Consider the following 14,894-nt stretch of genomic DNA (forward strand, 5'->3'; position numbering starts at 1 on the left):
GAACACGGGCAGGTTTGGGTGCATGTCGGTGGGCGGGTGGGAGCAAGGAAGGAGGTGAAAGCCCCAGGAGAGGGCAGAGCGTGCCACGTGGAAATTAATGCCATTCATACGCCCTGTGGAAATGACTTTTCAAATGCATATAATCTCAAGCATGCAAATGAGAGACTTGCTTCACCCTGTTTAATATGAATGATCGGCCCTTGAACAGCTATTATTACAGGCCACATTGCAGCAATTACGTTGTTCACTGGGTGTCGCTCTGTATCCCCCATAAAAAGACAGAAAAGAAAGGGACACCTCTGTTTGCAACCTCCTTCCTTTCTTCTCCCTTTTTCCAAACTTGCTGTCTGATCTACAACTTGTGGTGTGTGTGTGACTCTTGGAAGGGGGGCACTCTACCTTACCCCAGGGAAGTAACTGCTGGATTCTCTTTCCTTTCTCCTGTGCACACACACACACCCCTGAGGCTCTGGTCTTTGTCCCCTGGGGCCCAGGAGTTCTCAGATCTCGGAGAAGCTAGACTTGGAATCAAGACAGGCAGCTGTTCTCCACCCCCAGCAAGGCCAGGGTTGGGGGAGAGGGAGAAGACTGGACCCCTGCTATCTCCCCGTCCCCCTTGTGTGTAGCTGGGGCCCAGGCCTGAGTCAGGGAAGGTGCTCTGTAGGCTGCTGGCAGGGATCAGGGTGGGTGGCTCGGAGGAGGGGGCTGGGGCCCTGTGCTCTGACGGGTGGAGGATGGCGCCCACCCCATCCATCATTTGGCAGCCACTGGCCCTCAGGCTGACATGGCCATTAAGGCCTGGGCCCAAGTGCTCAATCTCTTCCGAACCATCGCCCCCAACCTCACCCTCGCCCTGGCCCACCTCCTCTCAGAACTCAGGAGTGGGAGTGGCAGCTGGGGGGTGGGCGGTGGGGGGACAAGCCCTTGGAAACACACAGAAACATACAAACGTGGGACACGCTAGCAGAATAGTGTCACACAGGAGGCCAGACGGATCAATCCATTAGGACAAAAACACCTAGAGTCACAGATGGAGAGGGGCCACAGGAGCAGTGATGTGGCATATTTGACCAGCGGGCTCCCCATGGACCCTTAACACCTCTCTGTCCCCCTCACCCTCCTCCCAACTCTGCTTCCAGCAGGGACAAAAACAGCAGGTGGCCCAGCAGAGGGAGGGAAAAGAGTTCTTCCAGAGTGAAGGGAGAGAACTTCCGGGCAGGAGGGAGTGCTCCTGGGAGCGGCCACCTTGGGGAAGGAACTAGGGAAATAATCCAGTCTCTCCCAGCAGCTCTCTGATCTGCTGATCCACCTACCTATTGGGAGACCCCGCGATCCTCGGTCCACCTAGGCCAAAAGGGGATCAAGAAGGGAAGAAAGAATGAACGCTGGCCGGCTTCCATAGGCCCCTCGAACTCTGCGCCATCTGGGCTAAGGCTTGGGCCTCTGGGAGCCTCAGAGTCTTCAGCCTTACAAATAGGGCAGGTGGAGAAGGGGTGCCTTGGAGCTTACGTGCCGCAAGGTGGTTTTACTTGTGCTGTTTTATTTACTCCTCACAGGACTCCAAGAGGCTAAGATTAATTGCTTCCACAGACAAGGAAACTAAACTTTAGGGAGGTTGTTTTTTTTTTTAAGTTAATTTATTTAAGTAATCTCTGCACCCAACATGGGGCTCACACTCACTACCCTGAGATCAAAAGTCACATGCTCTTCTGACTGAGCCAGCCAGGCGCCCTGAGGTTTAGGGAGTTTAGGACACGTGTCAAAGATCAGTACCAACCAGGTCCCTTTTGACTGCAGTCCATGTTCCTCTGAGGGGGCTGTGGCTTTGGGGATAGCTGGGGACTGGGGACACTCCAGACTTGGAGAGCAGCCCTGTGTACTAAAGTCCCTCATTTGCATCACAGCACCCCGCCCCGAGCCCTCCCTGCCCCCAGCAGATGCTGGAACCTCCTTGAGTGGTAGAAGGAAACTCAGGCAGGCCTTCTCCTGGTTCCAAACATACCCTCTCTTTCTGGGAATGTCTCCACCACTGGAGAAGCAGCTGGGGGAGGAACGGAGGGAGGGCACAGGGTTCAGGCCTTGACTCTTTGCCCTGAACTCTCTGGCCCTCAGTTTTTCCATCTATAAAATCTGGATGATAATAACTATCTCTCACCATCCTTGTGAGAAGGAATCATGGTACTTATAGAAATAGTAAATATTATGGGGTGTCTACTTTTGGCCAGGTGCTGAGCTGAGGGCTTTAGAATGGCAGGTCAGAGAAGTGGGACCACTGGCTGCCTTCACTGCACAGCTCCAGGCCCCGCTGAGTGGCTCCCAGTAGGTGCTGGGCAAAGGGCAACCAAATCTGTGGAACAAATGTGGATTAGAGCCTTTCTGGGTCCTAGGGAAGGAGACCCTATAAGGAGGCCCTGCCCTGGGGGAAGGCTCTATCTATGGGGAACACGCACAGAAGTCATTACTGGTGGGGGTGGGGCTCAGCAACATGGTCGGCCCCAGTGAATAGCTCCTCCTCGCTTTGATATCCTAGTGGGTTGGTATTCTAGCGGGACCCTCGCTTCCCCAACGCCCTAGCCTGGAGGGAAAGGCCCACAGGGGTTTCCCACCCACCCTCCCCAGGGGCAGGGGTGAAGACACCTCTTCCCCTTCCCTGCCAAGGCCCCCTGGAAGTCCAGGACATGTGGGGGAGGAGGGCAGTGGGGCGGCCTCAGCTTCAGTCTGGACCTGCCCCTTCCTCCAGCCTAGAGAGAGGGTGACATTGGGAGGGGGCCGCACCCCAAGAAGGGTCCCAGGAGCTGCTTCCAGGAAGTTGAGGAGGAAGAGATGCCCTAGAACTGGGGATGGGGGTGTTAAGTGGTGGTGGTGCGTGGTTTGGGGGTTGAGGGGCTTTTTGTTCGTTTTGGGGGGAGGGCTTGGGTTGCTGCCCCGGGCAGAATGCGTCCAGCCTTGAGCCTCAGCCCCTCCCCCATGTCTCTCCCCCACCTCCAGGTCCCGCTAGAGCGACATGATGGTGGAATCCGCCTCGGAGACAATCAGGTCGGCTCCCTCTGGTCAGAACGGCGTGGGCAGCATCTCCGGGCAGGCCGATGGCGGCGGCGGGGCCGGGGCGGCGCGCTGGCGGAGGCGGCGCGGGCAGGGACTCGGCGGCGGCGGGCGCGGACAGCAACGGCGAGATGAGCCCGGCGGAGCTGCTGCACTTCCAGCAGCAACAGGTAGGAGCAGGCGCCCCTCCCCAGCAACCGCGAGCAGGAGGGGGCGCGCCGGAGGGGGCGCGCCGGGCCTCTTCCCACTCTCTTCCGGGGGCCGTGGGTCCCAGGCTTCCTGCCAAACAGCCTTACTTGTAACCCTCTTGAAAAGGTCCAGCTTCCAGGGACTCCCTCTGCGCCCTCCCATTCCAGTGGCCACCTAAAGGCCCGGGTGGGGGGGAGCCACAGAGGTCGGGGAGCTTGGAACAGTCTCAGAAACGCCCACAAAGGCAGGGAGACCCCCGCCCCGGGGGGAAGTAGGCTTGAGAATGTGTGCCTGAGGTGGGTGGTCGCCCGGGCTCTCCTCCTGCACGCTGGCTAAGTTAACAGGGTTGAGAGAGGGAGACCCCTCTCTAGGGTGCATGTTCCTTGGAGGAAGGGGCTGTGTACACAGGGGTATCTTCACTTTATTTGTATTGTAAAATATTCCCCACCACCATCTCCGCCTGGGCCCCTAATCCAGACTGTGAAGAAATTAAGTTTCCAGGCACCAGAGTCCAAAGCAGCTAGGAAAAGGCCAAGAGCAGGAGGCCACAACAGGCCTCCATTTTTAGGGGTCAGGCTGGGAATCCTTGTCTGCCTTCTCCTTCCTTTTTCCCCCCTCTTCATCATTCCACCCTAAACTGCAGAGTTCAGGAGTTCAAGACCAGCTGCTGAAGTTTGAGAGGCCCTGGGGTGGGAAGCCTGGTTGGGTGATGAGAGAGCAGGGGCCCCAGGTCCTGGCCCCACAGCCCCACCCCTGGAAAAAGGGAGAATCATGCTTGACAAGTGCAGGAGAACCGGCCCAGCCAGCCCTGGCCTTGGGATTCTCCTTCTCTTATTTGACTTCTCCTTCAAGCTCACTGGTGGCACTGCCCCTTGGGGGCTCTGCACGCATCCCCCCCACGCCTCCAACCCTGCCTCATGTGTGCACAGATGTGTATATCCACCTTGCCCTCTTGTTCCCTCCCAGGCTCACCCTGAAGCTCCTCCCCTGATCCATAGCCCCTCAGGGGCCCTTTCCCACCACACTCTGGAGCTGGAGGTCAGACTGGGAGCAGCACTGTCCCGAAGCCCAGCACCCTGCTGAGAGTTGGGCAGCCACCACTAACGCAGAAACTGAACCAACCCGGGTTAAGTCCCAGCCAGCCCCTTAACCAGCAGTGCAACTTTGGCCTCCCGGGGCCAAGTCCTGGGGCCTCCCCAAGCCGTGGCCTCCTCGATGCCTAAAGTATAGCGTTTTTAGGGTCAGGTGCAATTTGAGCGTGAAGTCTCTGCACGCACCGAGTGGCTGATGCGGATGCTGACAGAATTGTGGACTTTAGAAATCATTTCCTCTTACGGACTGTGGAGACCTGTCACCTCTCCCTGGGGAGATAGCCCTTGGGAGTTTGCTGGCGTCTCCCAAGCCTTCCTAATAAGCAGGATCTCTGGGGAAGAGACCCACAGAGTTTGTGACATCTACTGGGGACAGAAGTTCAAAAGGCCAAATCCTAACCTTTATGAAAATAATAATAAGACACACCCCACCAGAAGTCTCCAAGGCCACCCATTTTTTATAGCCACCTCTTCCCTTCCCCCACCTCTGTGCACACAGGGCTAGGAAAGATTTTGAATGTGGTGGGGGATGGGACAGGGTAGGGGGGAATCTACTGACACTGGAAAGTGTCTTTTAAACAATTACTTCAACTGCAGAGTGAACACAGATATCTGTATAACTGGGGAGATGTGTGGGGTGGGGAGAGACAGAACTTTCTGTACTGATCAGGTTTCTTCGCTCTGCATTGCACACAGCCATGTTTTGCCATCTATATTCCACATTCTGGTTATTCCTATTTGTTTTGGGGAATATCCCAAAGTCCTGGAAAATCCTATATCTGTTTCACAAATAAACTGGGGTGGAGATCTGGAGGCAGGCGGAGGGCTGTTTTATCCATTTCGGCTCACTACGGGCCTGGTGCCTGGGGCCAAGGAAAATATTTGAGACTTAAAAAAGGTTCTCTTGGCTCCAAGCTATGAAAGAACCCCGCAAAATTAAAATTATAAGTTTTCCAATTAACAGGAAAGTCTGTGGCCCGTCCTTCTAGCCCCAGTCTATGAGCCAGGCTTTGGGGGAAGCATCAGGGATAATATTTTCCGGTACCCCCAACAACAAAGGTTCCTGACTATTTGTGGGGGTAGAATAACTGTAGAAAAGAAAGCCTGGCCCAGTGGGTTCCTCCTGCCTCCCCTCAGCCCCAGTCAGGAAGTCCTTTGAGGACAAACAAACAAATAACCTTGTTTGGTACTTTGCGTCTTTCTCATACACAGGTCACTTGTCACCAGCCAGCTCTGGGAGGTGGGGGCTGTTACTCCCATTCTACAGATGAGGGGGCACTGACTGGGCTTGGTGACACAGGAACAGCTGTAGCTAGACCCCAGGTCTGCCAGTTCCTGGACTGGAGCTCAGCACAGCCTCCTTTTGGCCGCTACCCTTGTCCCAAAGTCCCCTGGGAAATGGAGGGAGCGAGGTCTGGAACATAGTAGGTGCTAAATAAATGTCCACTGGTGAGTGCATGAGAGCACTCCATTCCCAGCCCTAAAAGCTCTTAGACATACGAAAGCAACACAGCTCACAGGTGCTAAGTAGCCACTCTGGAGGATGGAGGTTGGGGGCAGGTGGGCGGGCTGTGCACTGCTCCTATTCCTCCTCCTTGGGCCTCCAAGCCCCTCTGCCTCTTTCCGTCCGTCTGCTGGTCTCTGTCCCTCCACTCTGGTTAGATAAGCCCTGGAAATGCAGGCTTGGCCTTTGGGACTAATGAGTTGACAGAGGGGAGGGAGATAAACCGGGCAAGTCAGAAGTCAGGCCAGTGACAGGACTTGAGGCCGAAACAAACAGTGCTGAAGAGGGCGGCTGCATCACTTCGGAACGAGAGCAGAGAGCAGGCATCCGTTTCCATGCAACAGCAGGCCGGGAGCTTGTTCAAACAGAGGCTGGGGGCGGGGGTGAGGGGTGACATGGCTTGGCTGCCAGGCCCCTTCTGACTAGAGAGAGGGTCCCCCGCTGGCTGGCCCCCCCCCAGCAGTCAAGGCCTCCGCTTCTGGCTCCCAACTCTCAAGCTGAGTGGCAGAGCCCACTGGCTCCACTCCGTCCTGAGGGCTTTCCCCGGGTCTCCAGTCTCACCCCTTTACGGGGAACCGACCATGAGAAGAAGGCTCGAGGTGCAGTAGGCCTTGGAGCGCACATTCATTCAGCAAACATGCATTGAACCTTATTTACACGGGGCTCCCTGCCAGCCAACTGGAGTTGATGATCCCCAGCTGCTGTTAAAGAATACCCTGGGCCCAGCAGACATGCCAGCTGCCCACCCATCCCCTTCCTTCACCGAGCAAAGTCTCCTTCCTCCCCTGTTTTCCCTCTGATGGCTTTTTTCTTTGAAGGTTGGCCTTGCATTTTATCCTAATCTGATTTCACCTGGATGAAATGTCGCCCCAGGACAGGGTGGGGGGGTGTTCCCCCAGGGACTATGCAGATACCCTTTGGGCTCTGATGGGGGGCAGCGAGGGCTGGGATGAGTGTGGGAGGTGGCAGGCCTGGAGAAGCCTTGGGGACGGGGCCTGACTGCTCTGGCCTAGGAGAGCCGATCTTGGGGCCTGGAGGGCTGGGCCGGGCAGGGTGGAGGCTGGCGGAGCTGCTGGCGGCCACGCTGAAAGGCATCCTGGGCCTCTGGAGCCTGCACTTCCATTGTCCTCAGGTTTCGGGGGTGACAGGTCAGTGAGGGTCACAGGAGGGTTGCCTAGCGTCTGGGAACTCCCACCACAGTTGCCGTGACAACCGGGGCCAAATCCCACCCTGTTCACATCCTGTGAGGACATTCAAAGGGGTTGGGGGGCTCTGCACATTAATAGGCTTTTAACTCACCCCCTCCTAAGAGATGGGGGGGATGTCAGAGCACAGAGGAAAAGAAGAATGGAAGACATTTTTTATTTCCTCCCCCATCTGGCCCTCCTCTGCCCAAGCTACTTAGGGCGACAGTGTGGGAAGGGAGGCTTCTGGGGTGAATTAGCACACACCCCACCACACCTCACACACACTGTCAACAGTGGTCTTTAGTCCTCAGGTCAGGGACCCATTTCTCCTTGGGACTCGTGCCCCAAGACTCTACTCTTCCTCTCTGGTCTCTTCCCTTTTCTTTCAGTAGGATGAGGCCCTCCGCAGGAGGTGATGGGGACCTGGAGGGAGAGTTGGGCCCCCCGCCCCCATCCCCAGAGGGGAGACACAGGAACCTGTCAGTGAAGCCCTTGCCTTACCAACAGCTGCAGCATAGCTCATGGAAATGACTTGCCAACTTGACGCCACCAGGAAATAGAGGGTTGGGGAGGAAGGCAGCCTCCGGGGTCGTGGGGGTTGTGGCAGGAGAGGGCCTTAACCCCCCTCTTGTCCCCGTCCTGGGTTACTAAGCCAAAGGCCTCCCTGTTTTGTCTGTCTGCCTCCCAGTCCAATAAAAAGAGTTTCCCCAGGAGGCCGCTAGGGCAAGGCGGGTGGGAAAGTCAGAGGAGTGTCCCCAAGCCCAAGGAGAAGGATCCCCCAGGGCCCTGCTTTGCTGGGACTAGGAGGGAACCAGCCCACCTTCCCCCTAGCCTTCCCCTCTGGTATGGAATTCTGACACCCTCTCTGCCCCTCTCCCACCCTCTTTTTATGCCAAGGTTCTTATCAGTACTGATTGGGAGCTTGGGGACAGAGGGGAGAATTTGGGAGAGGAGTGGCTGAATGTTCCTCTTCTGAGAGTGAAAGAGTAAAGTGGGGACGGCCACCCCTCAGTGGGTCAACTAGTTCTTCACCAGTGGGGTGCCTTTATTCTGAGCAGTCCCAGGGGGAGTCCTTGGGAAGGGACTGGCATGTCCCTGCGTGCCCCCCTCTATGTCCCACACTTGAGCCTCCTGCAGAAGCACTGGCGTGAGGGATCATGGCTGGGCTCAGGGTGGCTCTGGACCGGGACCTGGAAGTGACCTGCTTCTAGAGAACCCACAGCTGCGCTGGGGTTCTGGGAGGCAGCCCGAGCTAGCAGGGGGGTGACGGGCAGGGCTGCCACCACCCTGCTCTGTTTCAGTGCCTTCCAGATCCCCCCAGCTCCCTGGCCCCACCTCCCATGCACCCCGCAGGGAGGGAACCAGGGAACCAGAGAGGAGCGCCTTTCCCCCCTCAGAGCCTTTCCCCCCTCAGGGCGGCTGGGGTCACTTGTCAGTTCTCATCTCCTGGAGGCCAGAGGCCCTTCTTGGCGTTGGTGGGGAAGGGGGCCCAAAACCCGGCTGTGCACCCAGGCTCTGAGTCTCCCACCCACGTGGGCCTGCCTGTATCAGCCCGTTGCTGGTTTTCATTTTAATGGTTCTAATTTGAGAATGCGCCGATGTCATTTTTACGAGGTTGGTGTAAAAAAAATTTACAGCCTTTCCAAAAAGCTTTTTTTTTTTCTTTTTTTGCAAGGGAAAAAGGTGTAGAATACTTCGGGGGTTTTATGGTCTCCTCTCCCCCATCCTCCTTGCCCCCCTTTTCTGTGTCATTTCATTTTTTTATGTCCCTGCTGGAGGACAAATCCTAGCTAGTCGAGAACCTGGATCTCCCCGGGTCAGTACCTTTAGTGGTGGTGGCCACTGACCTCTGACCCTTCTCCCTGGGCCCCTTCCCTCCACTGTCTGGCCTCAGAGGAGTTGCATTTCAAGCAGTGGATGGAGAAGTGTTTCCTGTTTAATTCAAAGCAACAAGTACTTATTAGGCACCTACTGTTTACTGGCAGTGGGTTAGGTATCTGCCCTCAGAGATTCTATCACTGCCTGCTTAAGATCCTCCAGCAAATCTTCCTCAAGAATAGAATGAAATCAGAAACCCTCGTCCCTGTGTGAGCTGGCTCCCACTCGAATCAGAAACCCTCGTCCCTGTGTGAGCTGGCTCCCGCTCACTTCTGGGACTTCCTTCCAGGCACAGCTTGGCCACTCTGGCCTTGGAAGTTCGTAGTGCTCCGAGCTTAGTCCCACCTCAGGGCTCTTGCACCAGCTCTTCCATCCACCGTGACTACTGTCCCCTGAAAGAGCTCCCTCCTCATCCTAACAGTCTCCTCAGACAGGCCTTCCCAGGCCATACAACTTAAGTAGGCAGCCAGCCATCCTCCAGGTAATGCCCCACGTCACGCTGACCACCGTCTCTTCCTAGCCTGCTTGTCTTTGTTTTAGTGTCTGGCTCATCCCATTAGAACGTGATCCCTGTTAAAGCAAACACCCGGCGTCCCCCGTGGCTAGGACAGTGTGAGTGCCCAGTGGGGCTTCACAGATCCTCGCTGAATTATTGATAAATGAATAGAGTGTCATACTCTGGCTGTGGGTAAGGAGAGGGGGCGTGGACAGGTGATAGGCTTTCCTGGGGCTCTTTTCAGGTTTGGGATAGGCTAACTGCCACCCCCCAAATGCCCTCCTTGTGCCCCTTCCCCTAAATCTAGCCAGACCCAGTTGAAATTAATCATCAAGACAATGTCTATCTCAGTTTTGCCAACATTAGCTAGATGCAGACAAAAGAAGTTTGGATTTTATTTTGGCTGCCGCTCCCCATAATCCAGATGAAACCCAGATTTGCCAGGGAGTCCTCCATCTTGCCCGGCCGCTTAGGGCTCCTCTTCCCTGCCCAGAGCCCGTGGCAGACCCAGGGCATTCAGGTTCTACCTCCGCTACTGTGTGACTTTGGGCGTGTCACTGTCCCTCTCTGTATCATTTCCACATCTATGAAGTGGACGACAGCTATGCCTCACAAACCATTTAGCTTAAGATCCACTCTAAGAGATACATTTTACTTGCAGCCCTAGAACACAGTTTCATGAAACAATGCTTATGCTCACCTAATAACTCTGATGCTTTCTTAATATGTGTGTGTGTTCCTATTTTTTTTGACCCACTAAATTGCTATTATGACCTACCGTTAGATCATGGCCAGAAATTAAAAAAACACGAGACTGGAGACCCTCCAACACTTCCAGCTTGCCAGGTCTGTGAGGTTCTCCAGCTCCATTGTCAAAGTTCAGCCCTTGCAAGCTTGTCTCTGAGCACCACGTCCCCGCGCTCCCAATCCTCAGCCCCCAGAAAGGACCAGTAAACAGCCCTGCACCTGGCCTCCATCGAGAGGATGCTGGTCCCTCCCCCCTGAATTGTCAGAGACAGAAATGAGGGTTTGGTCTCATCCTGCGGACAAGAGACCCTCCTGCTCCAAGACTTGTTTTTCTTTTCATAGCAGCCCCTGTTGCCCTCCCAGCTCTGGCTTCATTCCTCTCCATCCGTTATAAGCCATTTGTTCCTAATTGCCGAGATCCTGCTAATGACTTCTGAATGGACGGGAGGTGGTGGTGGGGGAGGGGGGGAGTTCTCCTTCATTAGCAAGACAGTTCTTGGGCTGGAGGGGGAAGGGGTATAGGCTAGGGAAGGGTTTGGTGAGCGGGTCCTGCCAGGTGGCACTGGACAAATAACCAGGAGCTGCCAGGGAAGGTGGCAGATTAATAGTAAAGACACAAGTTGGTGTCCATTCTGGACCCACCGGGTGCCCGGCACGGTGCTAAGTACTCCCCGTGCCTTGTGTACTCTTCACAGCAGCCCTGGGAACTAAGGACAGGGTTATCCCTATTTCGCAGAGGAAGAAACTGAGACTCAGAGAGGTAAAGTGACTTACCCAGGGTCACTCAGTATATGGTGGAGCCAGGATTTGGATCTGGATCTCTGACCAGGGTCCATGAACTGAACGGCCTAGCACTGCCCCCTTTGAAGGAAGACTAGAACTTATCCTCCAAAGCACAGAGCTGGAGATGAGGTTTTAAGTCCAAGGGGTGAAGAGAGGGGATTTAAGAGGCCAAATGACTTCCCGGTTTTGCATTCTGCCCCGAGCCTCCCCCCCCCCATCCCTCCTAAGGGTTCCTTGATGGCTTCTCCTTTGTATGCGATTCTAAATGCCTTTTCCCACCCAGGCTGTGTTTGGGTATCTCTGGTCCTCCGGGAAGGGACATCAAGCCCAGCTTCCTGAAGATTCCTATTTTGGTCTTGTCTACCCGCTTGCACCAGCCTTATCTCCCCTTCACACCTAGACAGCTGAAAGCACCCAGGCTGGGGGAAGACGAGGGTCACAGGCCTTGCGAGACCATGTTCAAGCTTCTGAAGGCCCTGCCGTGGGTCGGGGTGGCTGGGCAGTCAGAGGTGTCCGGACTCCATTTCCTGGCCATGGGACCTTGGGTCTCAGTTTCCTTGTCTGGAAGATGGAGACCGTGTCACGGGCCCTGCCTCACTCAAGGGGGTGAAGCTTCAACAAGAAGTAGCCCTAAACAAATGCCGGCTCTTGAACCCTGTCCACCTAGCCTGCCTCCCCTGTTCAGCCTAGACCGAAGTGAATTGCACAAATGTGTCTGCTGCTGGCTGGGAAGGGGCTCACAGATGCATTTGACAACATGTGTGTTTTCAAGGGGGCTGTGACCTGGTTGGCATCATCAGAGAAAGTGGGGCTGGCTCTGTGGGTTGGGGGCCACCACTGCCCAAGTCTCTGAGCAGCGGGCAGGCTGGTGATGTAATCAAGGCCCCAGGGCCAAGAGTGGGGAATAGGACCCAGGTGGGGCTTCAGGAAGTCTCCGACCTACCTGATCCCTTGGGTGACTCCCCTGGAGGTGGGCATCCTGGGCCAGAGGGACCCCCTTCGCTCCCAGGGTGCTGTCCCCAGCCTGGAGTCTGGTTGTGTGGACGGTGGTAGGGAGTGGGGAATGGAGGAGCACTGGAGTACGCTGAGCGGTCAGGGTCATGTCCAGGCCATCTGGGGAGGGGAGCTTGGACCCCAGGTCCAGGGTCTGCCCATCATTACCCCTGGCATCCACGCATGATTTTTCAGTGGTCCCCAAACCACTCTAAGTTGGGTCAGGGCTGAGCTCTAAGCAAATTACTACACAAAATGACCTTGGGTTGTCCACCATTCCCTCCCCATCGCCTCTAAGCGCAGGACCTGTGCATGGCGGGTGGCCATGCATGTGAGTAAGTGAACGAACGAAGGAATGAATGAAGGGCCTGCAGGGCCCTGGTGACCTGAGGGCCCCTGTGGGCTCCTCCAGCCTCTCCTGCTGCCAGCCCGGGAATGGTTTCAAGGTCCCTGGACTTGCTGGGCCATTTCACTCCTCTGTGCAGTGGGGGTCACTGTGCCAGGAACACATTTCAGCCTCCTGGTCCACCTGAGGACCTCGCCCCTCAGGACTCCTGTCAGTGATAGCTAGTGCCGCCACCTTCTTTGGGCTCTGTGGCCCGGTGCTCACCTCCGCTCCAGCTCTGATGGGCGGCTGTCCTTACAGCTCCACAGCCATGAGTCCAGCCATGAGTGGGCCCAGTTCTGTGTGTGTCTCGGGACCCAGCACAGCCCCTGGCACACAGCAGGCGCTCAGTAACGTGAAGGAAGACGTGCGTGGGGGCAGTCCCAGGAGGGCCCAGCCTTGGCTGGGCTCCGTGTCACTTGGCCTGCAGGGGAGGAAAGGCCCAAAGTGGGAGGAGGGCAGGAGGGTGAGTGAAGGGACCGTCACAGATTAAGACTATAAGGCCTGTCATTTTTTCCTGTAAGTGTTGTAATTTCGTGCTCCAGGGGACCACAAAGTAAGAGAGTCCATGGGGAGTGGGGAGTGAATCCAGCATCCCAGGTCCCTCCCCCCTACTTCCCCTGGAAACCCCTCCCCTGTGTTTACGCTCTGGTCACCTGGGGTGGCCAGCTTCTCCAAGCCTTTCTCTTCCCCCAGCTTGCCCCCCCCCCTCCTCTGGCCCCCAACCCCTCTACCCCACCTCCACCTTTGGAGGACAGAGAGCATGTGTCTGACTCATTAGACCTGGAGGGGGTGACTCAGGCACCTAGAGGCAGGGGCTCCTTCCTGATGACCACGTGGCTACCTCCCTTCCTTCTGTCAAGCCCCTCCCCCTTTCCATAGCTTCTCAAAGCCTTTTGACTGAGAAAGGTCAGATTTCTACTTTCCAAAGTAATCTTGGAGAAGAAACCCCAGGCCACTTGTCCAGAGGAAGAGAGAGGGGTTGAAGAAGGCCTAGGATCTGGGGGTGTGTGGGCTGGTGAGGGGCACGCTCATGTGAGCTCCAGGTCTGCTGGGAGCCATGTGCCCGCAGGTCCACCAGTGAGTATTTGGAGAGCATGCTGAGGGAAGCTAGGTTCGAGGCCGGGGGCGGCTCGGCTGTTCAATGGCAGTGAAGAAGGGGCTTCGAAGGGCATGTGCACACGTGCAGTGGGCACTCGTGATGTTTGCAGCTGGCGAGTGTGTGTGAGTACATCACATAAGGTTTTGCCTTGTTGGTGCTTGTGGTGAGGACAAACATGAGTGTGTGTGTGTGTGTGTGTGTGTGTGTGTGTGTGTGTGGACAGAGCTGAGGGAGCTGCAGGGAGCACACCTCGTTACACAGGCGTGCTGGGCAGGAGGCTGTGCTGGCCACTGGCTGACTGAGCTGAGGGAGAGAACACACATTCCCGAGAAGGGAAAGGAACGGACACTTCGCGATGCCACCTTGGTACCAAGCTCGAGTCCTCCTGCCCCCCTGGTATTTCAGAGATGGATAGTGTCCTGGTTTTGTAGAAGAGACTGAAGCACGGGGAGGTCATAACATGCCCAAGGTCATACTCAGCAGCACAACTGAGATTCAGATCCAGGGCTGTCTGATGCCAGAGCACCCTGTCAAAGGCCTGGATGCAATTGCCTGGGGTGCTGAAGGAGATTTTTGTGGAACATGGGGGAGGACAGGTTTTGTGCTCCTGGAATGTGGATTCAGGACAGGTCCCCACATCCCCTGCCTCTGAACTCCACACTGACCCAGAGTGGGGTGACGGAGTCCTTATGGAGAACTTCTTGGGCCTCCCTCCCTAACCCTCCTCTCTCCCACCACACCTCTCACTGCTCACCTTCCAGGCTCAGCGATGGGCCAGAGCTGTTCCCCTGCAAACTCCACATGCTTCCCACTCCTGCGACCCTGCCAACTCCTAGTCCAGTCCAACCCGCCAGGGCCTCTGAGCCCAGACCACCACAGTGAGGTCGGAGTTACTCGCTGGAAGTTCAGACACGCCCTTGAGGACTTGACCGAATTCCCCCATGCCACAAGACCCTGCATCCAGATTCCTGGACTCAGAAAGCCACACAGTGCTCAGACCCTGAGACTCCACCCTCATCCCCCTCGACTGGGTGCAGTGACCCCAAGTGAATGCTTCTCCCTTTGCCTCCAGACTGGCCCCCCGGCCAAGGCTTCCTGGACTCAGATCCTCTCTCTGACACCTCCTGGCTGTGTGATCCTGGGCAGCTTACTCTACCTCCTGGAGACTCCATTTCCTCAGCTGTAGAATGGAACTGATAATCCCTACCTCACAGCCTCACAGGAAGGATTCAGTGAGATCTTGTGTGTGAAAGGGCCTGACACACGGTAGAGCTCAGCAAGTAGTACCCAGTAGTAGTACCTGGAGTCCATCTGCCGTGCTTTCCCCTGGGATCCTTTTGTGGCCACTGTCCCTTCCATTTGCTGCCCCCGTTGAGTCCCAACAAAACCTCTCAGTCCCAGAGTGAGGCCCCTATAGGCTCTAATCCCCACACCCTGGCAGCTCCTCTCAGGGACTCCTTCCTACCTTTAGGCTAACCGCCAAGCCCGGTTGCACCC

The 14,894-nt window shown here is 56.2% G+C and overlaps 1 protein-coding gene across 1 annotated transcript in view; it reads left to right on the forward strand.

Annotated features, from left to right (window-relative positions):
* Nucleotides 1-3,004: 3,004 nt before the first annotated feature.
* The window catches only part of FOXP4 (forkhead box P4), a 30,875-nt gene continuing 18,985 nt past the window's right edge, over nucleotides 3,005-14,894 (forward strand). Inside the window, 2 exon segments of the mRNA XM_002914517.4 lie at nucleotides 3,005-3,112; nucleotides 3,114-3,212. Coding sequence (XP_002914563.3) covers nucleotides 3,005-3,112; nucleotides 3,114-3,212 — 207 coding nt within the window.

Source organism: Ailuropoda melanoleuca, chromosome 19, assembly GCF_002007445.2.
Source record: "Ailuropoda melanoleuca isolate Jingjing chromosome 19, ASM200744v2, whole genome shotgun sequence".
In the NCBI taxonomy this organism is placed as follows: domain Eukaryota; kingdom Metazoa; phylum Chordata; class Mammalia; order Carnivora; family Ursidae; genus Ailuropoda; species Ailuropoda melanoleuca.